We start from the raw sequence: 13,565 nt of genomic DNA, 5'->3' as shown, positions 1-13,565 counted from the left end.
CATGATCTTTAAAGTATATCTTTTGCAACTAATTTCAGTATGTTGCTAAATATGGGTGTATTTATTTGTATAAAAGGTAGATATATTTTTATTTGAAATGTTTTATGCTTTTCTCAGATATGTGTCAATTTTTCTTAAATAGTCATTCAACACGATATTCAATGTATGCTCCCTGTAAACATATTTACCTTCTTTGAAGAGTGTTTCCTGTTTTACCGAGACGGTAACGTTAGAAATTGAAAATAATGGTTAATTTACATTTTCCAGCAACTCTGACCGAAGAAGAGGAACAGCTCAAACTAAAATATGCGAAACTCAAGAAAAAGGTACACATAGAAAACGTCTTATCTGTAACAAAGCTTTGCAGGGCTCTAACCTATTCTCTGTTCTCAGCTGGTTCTTCATCTAAAAAGTTGATACACTATCTCAGTAAATTTGGACATTGTGTTTACAATAAAATGGATTGTGTACCAGCATTTGTCTGGGTTAAGCAGTCTCAAGCAAAATTTACATGTAACCTTTTTATGATATCTTAACCCTGTGTATTGCAGAAAAAGGCTTTACAGCAGATGAAAACCGCCAAACCAGAGCCCCAGGTTGTGAAAGAAAAAGAAGCAGCCAAGAGACGTATGTGTGCAAAGACGTAATTAATGCCACAAGTGCAAGAATCATGGAAATGTCACTGTGCAATTAGAATAATCATGGATCGTTGACATTTGTATATAAATAAGAACGGGAGTAGTGCACTTTACCAGATCCAATTAGCGCTGTGGGTGCTCGAACGTGCTTTGATCCCTTAATTAGCTGACACTCTACCACTGATCCACGAGCGCTATCACATGTCATCAGTCCTCGGTTAAGGGCCATTAGCACCCCATTACCATGCATGAGTGATTAAGCAAACCATGTTAAGTAAACAATGAATTGCACATGTGTGTGACTTCACGGACCGCTCTCCCATTCATCTTTTCTTGAAACCACACCCGCCATTGTTTATGTCAACATGACGGACCAACAAGATTAATGCTATAAAAGGTCAGAATTTATGGCTAACCCTTGCCCTAAGCCAGCTAACCCCAAGGACCCAAAAGGGGTGTTGGATCATAAAGATGTGTAAGTTTCCGTAAGACCAAAAAGGGGTGTTGGATCGTGAAGCGAGAGTCACTGGAGCGTGAGCCATGGTCACGGTATATTGAGACAGTGGTCGCACTATAGCGCGGTAATTGAGCAGATGGTAGAGCTTGGATTGCGCCTGGTAAACTGCGTTGTTGCCATAGAAAGAAATAACGAAAAAGTCATAATTATTCAAGGGAAACACAAAACTCTAGTCCCAGTTGAAATATTGAAATATGAATCAGCTATTTATTCGCGGAAGCACTGCAGGGAGATTAAAACAACTCGGAGCTGCACCTCTCATGGTTTATTCTCCCTGCAGTGTTTTATTGTACGATAAACAACTCCCACTCGCCCTTTATCATGTCTATTTCTTAAATGAGGTAGTGTCAAACTTGTTAAAGGTAGGGCTACTCACATTACTTTTATGATGCATTAACGGCCGTGGCTTGGGGCTCCCCTTAATTTGGTTATGCATTAATTTTTATAATTTATAGTATTTATACTTTTCAGCACATGAGTCAGCTGGTGATGCTATGATTCAAGCAAAGAAACTTGTCCAGAAAGGGGTTGGTACTTCACAATATCGTCTTGTCACTGCTTCTACCATAGGTATAGAATGTACAAGTGCTCATAAGACATTGCTTAAACAGCAACTTTATATAACAACAGCTATAGCCTTTTTATCATTGGCATTTGTTTGGGTTTGTAAACATTTCATGCACAGAGTAGGACTCATTTGACTGCCTTGGCTTACACAGTCTTATTTCATTTGCTGACTGACCTGTGAAGATCCAGGTTAGAATAGGTCTTCTGCAACCCATGCTTGCCGTAAGAGGTGACTATGTTTGTTATAAGAGGCGACTAACGGGATCGGGTGGTCACGCTCGCTGACTTGGTTGATGCATGTCATCGTATACCAATTGCGTAGATCAATGCTCATGATTTCATATAAAAGTAAGAAGGAATATGTTCATAGTCAGAAAGAAATTTGAACATCTGTTACTTATAATTTAACCATAGAGTTCTAGATAATCTTTGTCATGAAATAACATATCACATGACTAACCACGGGTCTGGGTTGTTCTGTGGGTACCCTACTCAGTACCGGTCCAACCCAAGTACCTGAGTTACCCGTCCCAGTCCTAATCATGATGATTTAGAAATTACACTTATACTCTTATACATGTTAAACAAATAACAAAGACTTAAGCATTTGTACAGTGTGTTATATAATCATCATGGTCATATATCGAATATATGTTGTTTTTATTTCAGTTGATAAAAATAGAATCTGATACCAGAGAGAAAACAGGCTTCAAAAGGTCAAAATACTTAGAGAAGAAACTGAAGGTAAAGTTGTTTTTCACTTGTCATTTATAGATAAGCTAGTTGATTATTTGTAAATAAGCACCTGCACAGAACTGTGCTTATCTCTTCCTGGAATATATACTATTTGCTAAGTTTCACTGTTCAAACTTCAAAGAATCAAATTAAGGATCACAAGGTGTTTGCTTGTTATAATGCTTGAATATTTCCTTTTATGATGTTTATACTTGTTAGCTCACCTGACACAAAGGTTAAGTGAGCTTTTATCATGATTATACTTGTTAGCTCACCTGAAACAAAGGTTAAGAGAACTTTTATCATGTTTATAATTGTTAGCTCACCTGAAACAAAGGTTAAGAAAACTTTTATCATGTTTATACTTGTTAGCTCACCTGAAACAAAGGTTAAGTGAGCTTTTATCATGTTTATACTTGTTAGCTTGTCGCTATATAAGTGCATTAATCTCTCACCTCACCTCACCTCACCTCACCTCACCTCATGTTCTTTGTGCAGGATCCGGAGAAAACTCCTTCTTCATCAGTTAGCTTCCAGCCTTTCTCAGCAGCAGCTCAACACTCTGAGGATGATGAAAAACCAGAGGTAGGTTCCCAGTGTTAAATTAAGTCACTGTAAAGTCTGCTTCACTCGCACAGTAAATGTTCGATACACGATGTTCATCATTCAAAAACAGGAGGCTTAGACACTGTCCTGGATTTAAGATCCAACTGGGCATGCTCTTATATGATATTGAGGATAATTGTTTCAGAATAATTAATATTTATGATCCTATCATTAATCGGATAGACTGGATTTCTTTAGATGATCACTTTGTTACTCGTTACTTGTCGTTAGGTTGTGTTAGGTGGGTATTTTAATTGTGCATTTATATTTATGTAGCCATATTGCACGCAGCTTGGCTGGAAATACGGGGTACGCTTGATAGAATGTGTTAAATATGCACTGATGCATTACCCATCCTGCTTAGCTACATTTCCAGTGTAGGCTGATATAGTAGAGCAATCTAGTAACACGTACACCGATCTTAGTGTCGGTCTACAAATCTAGTGGAGACATGAAATGTCCATCTCATCATTGCAGTGAAATTATTAAGGCCACACAGTTTGAAATTTATGTTTAACGGAATTATTCCAGATTTTCCACACAAGGTCGGTCAAATAAAAATAAAAATATATGTCAATCATTTATTTATTTATATGAAAGTCATTCTGCTGTCTGTGGAGTTAAAACTGCAGGTGGCCTCTTGAATCACTGATAGTGATGCAGACATGGAATATATATATATAACATTTGTTATTGTATAAGAGGGTTTATATTACTAGTAGGACACATAATAAAAATAAATATTTTTATGTTTAATTTATTTCTCAAACTGGCTGCATTTCAGTAGAGGCGGGCGGCTTGTGTAACGAAAAAAACAAACATGTGTAGCCTAATATGATAGCTGGACTTCACGGCATTACACTTGATATGTTTTATGCAGAGACTTTGTGTATCATGTGTATACACATTTCATATAAAACTAGAAGATAACACACAAGTTGAGTAATTTGACCCAAATCCGTAAGCCCCCATGGACTTGACACAAAAAGATTACAAATATAGCACAATTCCACATGTCAATTCCATGCAAGGAATATAGCATCTTCCAGAGGCAAGGGAGTTAACTGACTTTAAAACTAGGCTGGAATTCCGGTTGACTAACGAGTCTCTGCATAGTCCAATCAAAATCTTTGACCAACTAGACATTCGGTTTGTGAGCAATGTGCAGATTTCAGGGCACTGCAGGATTTGCAAAGCATATGTACCGCCAACTGGGCATTCACAGACACTTTGCAAATCTTTTCATGTTTTTAATCTAGGTGCTCAAGTAATTTGAAACACTTCACGAGGTACAACCCGTTTTATTACAATATGGGTCTGGATTATCGATCAGATCGTCTGACTATGCCCCACCATTTTGTTTGAAGCAAATGAAAGATATATGAAATATGGAATCTGATTGGTCAATAGGAGGAACATAGAAGGGATATAGCTTGTAATAGCCACTGGGGGTGCTACCATAGAGAGACGAGATTCCAGTCTAGTTCAGCAAGGTTGGAAACTGGACTTTTACTGTCAGTTAACTCACTTACCATGGGAAGATGGGAACATAGAGTGAGAACCGAACTGCATGAACATTGCTTTCCCCGGGAATATGGAAGCAGTGGCTGTTTTTTCCTATTTAAAGAATAGATACTATTCCCTTTGAGTAGTACATTTAGTCATTTTGTAACATCAAACTGGGTAACAGAGTGAGTGAGTGAGTTGGGTTTAACGCCGTTTTTAACAGTATTCCAGTTATATCACGGCGTGTCAGCTTAATGTGGGAGGAAAGCCCGAAGTGATGCAGGTCTCAGATGTTTACCACTTCGGTGAAACCCACGAGCACGGGTATGGTGCTGACAAACCTAGAAACAGTATCCGGGCGAACAGGGATTCGAACCGACAATCATAGGTTTCTGGCGTACCCAAGGGACGCAACCCTGCCTTAGACGACTGGGCCGTCCTTACCCCCTAAACACAAAAACGGATTCTCATAATATGTCAAGTGCAAATCTAAATAGAATGACATATCAGATTATCCCTATCAAAAGTGTAGAAAAAGATGTTTATTTGTTTGTTTAACGCCGCACTCAGCAATATTCCAGCTATATGACGGCGGTCTGTAAATAATCGAGTCCAGACCAGACAGTCCAGTGATTGATATCAGGAACATTGATCCATGCAATTGGGATACGATGACATGCATCAACCAATGAACCACCTGACAACCCGATCCTGTATACATGATGAAGACTACATATAACATGTGTCTCAGATTAATCAGGAAAATTGTTTCTGTTTTTAGACTTCAACCGCCCGTCCTAAAGTAAAAGGGTTGTATGAGAGTTTTGTCAGCACCGGAAACAGTGAGTATTAGAATGATAAAAGGATTGCTTTTAACCATAATAAGAGTCAATCGTCTCAGGTCGTTTGGCTTCTTCCAAACTGTGTGTTTGATTTGGTTATCATTTGTAGTTTGTCAGTGCAATTACATATCCGCTGAATTGTTGCAGAATGGTTGTCATGCAACATATCTGCTGAATTATCACTGAAATGGTTGTCGTGCAATATTTCTGCTGAATTATAATTGAAATGGTTGTCGTGCAATATTTCAGCTGAATTATCACTGAAATGGTTGTCGTGAAATATATCTGCTGAATTATCACAGAAATGGTTGTCATGCAATATATCTGCTGAATTATCACAGAAATGGTTGTCATGCAATATATCTGCTGAATTATCACTGAAATGGTTGTCGTGCAATATATCTGCTGAATTATAACTGAAATGGTTGTCATGCAATATTTCTGCTGAATTATCACTGAAATGGTTGTTGTGAAATATATCTGCTGAATTATCACAGAAATGGTTGTCATGCAATATATCTGCTGAATTATCACAGAAATGGTTGTCATGCAATATTTCTGCTGAATTATAACTGAAATGGTTGTCGTTCAATATTTCTGCTGAATTATCACTGAAATGGTTGTTGTGAAATATATCTGCTGAATTATCACAGAAATGGTTGTCTTGCAATATATCTGCTGAATTATCACTGAAATGGTTGTCGTGCAATATATCTGCTGAATTAAACCTGAAATTGTTGTCATGCAATATTTCTGCTGGATTATAACTGAAATGGGTGTCGTGCAATATTTCTGCTGGATTATCACTGAAATGGTTGTCATGCAATATTTCTGCTGGATTATCACTGAAATGGTTGTCATGCAATTATCTGCTGAATTATCACTGAAATGGTTTTCATGCAATATATCTGCTGAATTATCACTGAAATGGTTGTCCTGCAATATATCTGCTGAATTATCACTGAAATGGTTGTCGTGCAATATATCTGCTGAATTATCACTGAAATGGTTGTCGTGCAATATATCTGCTTTATTATCACTGAAATGGTTGTTGTGCGACATACATGCTGAATACTTGCAGGGTATGAGAGGGAACGAGAACGTGACCCTGAGCGTGAGCGGCGAGAGTCGCGGGATGACCGGCGTGACGAGAGGCGGGACCGGGAGAGGGAGCCGCCCAAGAAGGGCCGGACAATCTATATCCACGGCCATGGCATCAGTGAAGAGTTGCTGAGGAAGGCTGGATCAAACTTTGGCAATGTTGTAAATATCACCATGGAAACAGACAGGAAGTATGTACAAAGCTGCATCATTAAATATCATTGTAATATTCATAAACTTATACCTTGTTCTGTACAAATGTATCATTTACACACATTAGTTGTCAGAAAGAATGCATATTTGAGGGACAATTTGATCAGTTGTCTGAGTGCAGTATCACCATGTCAGTAAGGTCCCTATCACAGAGTCAATGAAAGTCATGTGACATAGTGAGTTAGTTGGGGTTAACGCCGCTTTTAACAGTATTACAGTTATATCGCGGCGAGTTAGCTTAATGTGGGAGGAAAGCCTGAAGTGATGCAGACGTTTACCACTTCAGTAAAACCCCCGAGCAAGGGTATGGTGCTGACAAACCTAGAAACATAATCAGGGCGAACCGGGAATCGAACCCAAAATCATTCACGTGACATAGCACAAATTAACCTCAGCTCAATCGAACAGCTGTTTTCTATCAATTTTGAATTTGTTGTGATTCTTTTACAGGGTCATATTAAAACATGTGGGAAAGATAAATTCATTGTAGCGGGATCACTCGGGTACATGGGGATTTATGCGTCCCTCGTCCCCTGGCTCGGGGTATAAAACCTAACACAGGACACATGAATGCTGTTCTTTTGAGTTTAGGTTAACTTGTGCTGTGGCACGGGACTTTCACTGACTTGCATCTTTTGGCTTCAAGGCGGGGTATGAGGGTTTTATTCTGCTTCTCAGAAATCCATGTGCAGCCTGACTTACTCGTGGCAGGGTATAAGAAATTTATTCTCCCGCTGAGAAATTTATTTCCCTCCCAGGCAGGATACATAGTATTTTATCAAGGTCATTCATCATTCTGACATGGACGTATGATAACTTATATTGTAACTCCAATCACATTCTTGATGTTCTTAGACCTGACCAATTTGTTTTCTTGTTTTATGTATTTTCATGGTCATTACCAGTAAGCAGGTAAGGTGATGTAGATTGGAGTTTAACATCACGTTCACGATTATTGCACTTACCGTATTTGGTGACGTGCAAGTACCAGCATTATTCATCACAAGACTCATTATAGTTATACTGAAAAAAAAGATTAGGGATCATGAAATATGTTTACCGTATTCGACGTAATAAGCGCCCAGGCCCCTCTCAAAATAAGAAATAGGGGGCTCTTATTAGAATATTATTTTGCTGGAAAAAAACAGAGTTGAAAGATAAATTTTGTGGTTTATGCTGACGGCCTGACTGTTTATATACGACAGATATATTTTTCCAGAATTTAATCCCCAATAATTAAGGGTGCATATAACACACGAGTGCGTATTATACACGAATAAATAAGTCTTGCGTACATTGATCAATCGGAAGGGGTGCTAATTGGGATTGTTCACTTGCCAATATATTAGCAAATATCGCCATGGGCGCTTATTAGAGCGGGGCATTTATTACGTTGATTACGGTATATGTGAAACATCATTTTACTTTCAAAATATTTGAAACTGTTTTCATTATAACAAAAATATTCATCTTCCCTTACTTTGCCCAGTATAGTATAATGCCCCTGTGAGGGAAAAGTTCAGGAGACAAAATGTTTTGTAATGACTGAGCCAGGATCTGCTCATTATGAGGTGGAATCCTATTTTGGACCAGATTATGATTTTCAATATGAACACATTACCTTCTGTTGTCATTGTTTGATGAGCGTCAAATTATTTGTGAGAGCTGTAATTTGATTGGTCAGAATGTTTTCCAGTCTCTTGCCTTGCCCAATCATATCATTGGCTGGTTATTTGATTAATTTTGATTATTTATGTTAAGTTTTAATGATTAAGACTATTATTTCAACAGTTGTGGGTTTGTGACGTTTGAGAAGCTGGAGTCTGCAGACCAGGCCATCACTGAGGTAGGCAATCATACGAGGCATCCCTAAATAGAACACCTGGAGTAATGCTCAGGACTACTTGCTATTTCTGTGTATATTTCCTTATTAAAAAAGATTCTTTAAAATTGAATCCTTTGTTTAATTTATTAATTTATTTATTTATTATTATATTTACAAAGCGACTCAACTTGAAAAAAAAAATCTGACAAAATTATCCACAGCCAAAGTCAACCCAAAAATCTTAGAAAGATCTAAATTCGATTCTGTTGTCATCACTCCACAGGTTTCTAAGTGCGATGACACACGTTGCCTTATTTGCAGCAATATAATTGAAGCCTCTTCAGTCCAAATTACAAAGGACATTAAATTTACTGTAAAACAAAATATGAATTGTGATACAAGAAATGTTATTTACTTGATTGTTTGCAGTGGATGCAATGAAAAGTATATCGGAAAGACAGAACTTAAATTAAAAAGAAGAATGAATCTTCACCGTTCACAAATAAAGCAGCCACACAACCGCACGATTCCACTCAGTGAACATTTAGATACATGTGGAAGCGGCAACTTTTTAGTTTTCCCGCTATATAAGCTAAATTTTGATCATGAACCTACATTGTTTCAAAAAGAGCATCATTTCATTCATGAATATGCGCCTAAGAGAACTATTGTGACGTCATAGTTCTCCTAAATGTTATGACGTCACATAACTATATGTTACTACTTCATGTCCGTTATCAGTTATGGCCTGATGAGACTCGTACGTGGTACGAGGTGAAAGCACTAGCCAGTTAAAACTGTGTTCAATCTTACTCCACTTATTTAATTATTACTATATTGTGCCTGAGAGTTAGAAGTTCTAACTTAGAACTTTACTGTGCTTACATCCATAGATAGATGTATGGATGGATGGAAGGATGGATGGATGGATGGATGGATGGATGGATGGATAGATAGATATGTTTCTACCATTAGAGCAGTGGAATAAATATCAGAAAAGCAATTTTAATTTCATTTTAATTTTGATATTTCATGAGTTGGTTTTATCATGATGATATGTAATAGCGACTTGAGAAAGATGCAGTTTTTATCTCAGCAGGATCTAAGTCATTTATCAAAATAAGATCGATGTGATATGTATATAACTCTGAGGCACGGGGCTTGTCATATCTTGAGAGGTACTGATGCAGAGGAAAGGATCTGATTTGAACATGATTGTTAACAGGATTTTAATACACTTCTGTCTCGTGAATAATCAATACATGTTTTTATAACACATATCACCTGAAGAGATCCTCATGGGGAATAAGGGTTTGAATTGGTCCTCAGCAACATCCCGGCAACTAACGGGATCGGGTGGTCAGGCTTGGTGAATTGGTTGATGCATGTCATCATATCCCAATTGCGTGCATCAATGCTCATGATATCAATCACTGGATTGTCTACCCCAGACATTATTATTTACAAACTGCCGTCATATACATGTAGCTGGAATATTGCTGAGTGCGGCGTTATACAAAAAACAAACAAACAAACAAATTTACAGACTGCCGTCATTGATGAGATTAAACAAAAATGTGCATGCGCATGCAAACTGAGGAAACATAACGTGAAGTGAATCGTGCACATTTCAGATGAATGGCAGTATGATTGACAACGTGCAGCTCAAAGTGTCCATGGCCAGACGACAACCTACATTTGAGAACGTCACAGATCAGACAGGGCCTGGCTGGTCTACGATAGGTGAGTGTACAAGTTCATCAAGTTCACAGAGAAAAGCTTAATTAGGCCAACTTGAAAATACTTATCAAAATTTCATCCGAAAAAATCAAAATTGTGAGGAGGGAGGCATTTGTATTTTATATCAAACTTTCTTCATAAGTCATCACCAGTGTTCACTGACTGGGGATGGATGTGTTTCATGCGAAGCAGGAATTTGTATATGGTGTTTCATCAAGGAAAGAAAAAAACTTTCACTGGTGACATCTTTGTCTGTATGTATGCTTTAAGACAATACATATTCATTTTGATACATAATACCCCTTTTTTGAAGAGATGTGTCAGCATCATTTGTATGGAGAGCGAAATTTTGGTGATTTGATCTCCTGGCCTCGTCACACCAAAAGACGTTAATAGATAGTACTTGTTGTTACCCTGCCTGGCTGTTGGCATAAGGCATTGGTCAGCTCGGAGTCAGTATACTGTGTCTGAGTGGGGTATTAATGTTTAACTGTGTCATGGTATCTCAGTGAGCTAGCACTATAAAACCAGCATTAGTCCAGGGCAAGTAGATAATAGTTTGTAATAGTCCAGCAATATTTTCACTTGCCCTGTTAAATTACGTAGTTTCATGTTTCATTTACGACAGACAGTACAAAATGTTTCAGAGTCCCTGCCATCTACATTCATCTCCGCCCATCCCTCAACCATGCGTCTTGCACAGTTCTTCTTTCTTTTTTGCAGTCATACTGTTTTTGAGAAATGTTCGTTTTTCATCATGTTTGTTATTAAATCATGTTCTTTGTCCTTGTCCCCCACCAAACCAGATCAAAAACTTATACTCCTATACTGATTGTCATATCTCTCCCGCTTTTGGATTCGATGGCCATTGCGTTTATACAGGTTGCCCAGATACATCTAAGGGGCACAACTCACTAGACACTACCCTCTAAAAAATAATGGCATCCAATATACGATGTCATCAAGTCACGCATGTTTGGATCTCTAGAAATAGCAAATGTTTCATTGTGAAATAAACAACACTTCGTTTATTCTTTGTTCTTTGTGATTTATCTTGTAGCTATCTTATATAAGTTTATAAAATGTCATACTGTTTCAGCTGCAAGCAATTCTCAGAAGGGATCTGGCCACAAAGACAAACGGAATATGGTTGTCTACAATGAAGATATATTCTGATCATAAAACTGATGCGGAAAGTTTGAGTGTCCGAAACTGATGTATCTCACCGATGGAAGACAGTGCGCCATGTACTGCCACAGCTTCAGCAGATTGTGTGGGAAGGATCTGTCAGTTGGTTGATTGTGTGGGCAGGATCTGTCAGTTGGTTGATTGTGTGGGCTGGATCTGTCAGTTGGTTGTGTGGGCAGGATCTGTCAGTTGGTTGATTGTGTGGGCAGGATCTGTCAGTTGGTTGATTGTGTGGGCAGGATCTGTCAGTTGGTTGATTGTGTGGGCAGGATCTGTCAGTTGGTTGATTGTGTGGGCAGGATCTGTCAGTTGGTTGTGTGGGCAGGATCTCTCAGTTGGTTGATTGTGTCAACAGGATCAGTCAGTTGGTTTATGTATCCTGCTCTGATGGAACGGGAAGGCGATCATGCTATCAACCACTGGTTTGCCTGGCTAAATCTCATTATTTACATGCTGCAATGATATAGCTGACATTGTGTTGCTGAAAGCGTAAAACAAGCAATTCTACAGCTGGACAAAATGTTATTTCTCATTGTTGTTTTCAGTGGGAAATTTGAATTAGAATTGGACCCTAGCAACCTATGCTTGTCATAAGAGGCGACTATGTGGATTTGGTGCTAATGCTCTGGCTTGGTTGATGGATTGGGGTGTTGCTCCTAATATCAATCACCGGTTTGTCTTGTCCAGACTCACTTCTTTACAGGCCACAGTCATATAGCTGGAATATTGCGGAGTGTAGTGTTGCACAACAATGTAGTCCATGCAAGATGTCCATATATGAAGGTTGTGTTTACTGTCTGACCATGCTGACAGGTGCAGATGAATCGAAGTGAATTATACTACTCACCATTTGTTAAGGACACAAGCTGTTTCATACTGTGATGTTACGCTAATACAATTGAATTTAACTTTGTATTAACTTGAAATGAAGCTGCAAATTTATATACTATTTGTAAGACACCATATTCAAGCAATCGGTCTCATTCAGACTCTACCTGGATATTCCCAATCCCTATCAAAACTTGAATAGTATATATAAGCTGAAGTTGTTCCATGTCTTGAATGTGACTCTCTGACATCGTTACCTGGGAATGTTTCAGCTACAGTTGAGATTCATACCATCCCGTGAAGATCCCGGTAGAATAGGTCTTCAGCAACCCATGCTTGCCATAAAAGGGGACTATGCTTGTCGTAAAAGGCGACTAACGGGATGGGGTGGTCAGGCTCGCTGTCTTGGTTGATGCATGTCATCATATCCCAATTGAGTGGATCGATGCTCATGATGTCAATCACTGGATAGCCTGGTTCAGACTTGTTTACTTTCAGATCGCCATCATATAGCTGGAATATTGCTGAGTGCGGTGTTAAACAACAAACCAACCAACTAATCATACCAGCCATCTCAAATATGCATCATCCGGTGCCATCTGGGGAATGACAGCTATATGCTCAGCCGTTATTGTGCAGTGTTTGAATAAACAAAACTACAATTCATATAATGTTGATTGACTCAGTCTTGTCATTTGGTCGTGTAATTCAGTGAGTTATTATGCCTGGTAATCAGCTTGCAAGTCCAGCTCTAGATTGTGATAAAGCCCACCAAAAAATACTTGTATTTCAGGTAACCATGGTAACTTGGACCCAACAGGTATGAACAGAACTCATGTTAGTTAAAATGTTTCTCAAACTATGTTCCCGAGGCAAGGGAGTTAACTGACTCTAAAAGTCCAGTTTCCGCCCTACCCAAACTAGGTGGGAATTATGGAGTTATATTTTGCCTGGACTAACGAGTCTTTGTATAGTCCAATCAAAATTGCGTAACGAAATCGACATAGAGTTCACAAACCTCCGCGCAGATTTCGGTCAATTGCTGGATTGGCAAAGCATGTGTACTGCCAACTCGGCGTCAAAAGATATTTTCCAAATCTTTTCATGTGTTTAATCAAGATGCTCACGTGATTTGATGCACTTCGCGAAGTAAGATGCATTTAAACACAATATATATTTTGATTTTCGATCACATCATCTCTGGGCGATGCGGTTTTGGTTGAAGCAAATGCACGTGATAAGAGAGGTGGAATCTGATT

General features: G+C 38.5%; 1 protein-coding gene across 1 annotated transcript; it reads left to right on the top strand.

Moving 5' to 3' along the window:
- Positions 1–194: 194 nt before the first annotated feature.
- Positions 195–12,972, top strand: LOC124148991 (negative elongation factor E-like). Its single transcript, XM_046520316.2, has 10 exons — positions 195–326; positions 552–627; positions 1,627–1,682; positions 2,392–2,466; positions 2,956–3,042; positions 5,351–5,411; positions 6,493–6,703; positions 8,517–8,571; positions 10,185–10,293; positions 11,390–12,972. Exons 1-10 carry the CDS (start codon positions 246–248, stop codon positions 11,464–11,466), a joined length of 888 nt encoding a protein of 295 aa, XP_046376272.1. The 5' UTR covers positions 195–245; the 3' UTR covers positions 11,467–12,972.
- The last annotated feature ends 593 nt before the right edge of the window (positions 12,973–13,565 follow it).

This window comes from Haliotis rufescens, unplaced genomic scaffold (genome assembly GCF_023055435.1).
Source record: "Haliotis rufescens isolate VD_foot unplaced genomic scaffold, xgHalRufe1.0.p SCAF_8, whole genome shotgun sequence".
Taxonomy (NCBI): Eukaryota; Metazoa; Mollusca; class Gastropoda; order Lepetellida; family Haliotidae; genus Haliotis; species Haliotis rufescens.
This window is presented reverse-complemented; position numbering and strand designations above follow the sequence as displayed.

What these genes read in the sequence shown, in the direction of transcription:
- LOC124148991 (XM_046520316.2), top strand. Translation starts at nt 246, where the DNA reads ATGGTTAATTTACATTTTCCAGCAACTCTGACCGAAGAAGAGGAACAG. An exon ending in AAAAGAAGCAGCCAAGAGAC is followed by an intron (nt 628 to 1,626) that starts GTATGTGTGCAA and finishes TATACTTTTCAG; the next exon opens with CACATGAGTCAGCTGGTGAT. An exon ending in ACTTAGAGAAGAAACTGAAG is followed by an intron (nt 2,467 to 2,955) that starts GTAAAGTTGTTT and finishes TTCTTTGTGCAG; the next exon opens with GATCCGGAGAAAACTCCTTC.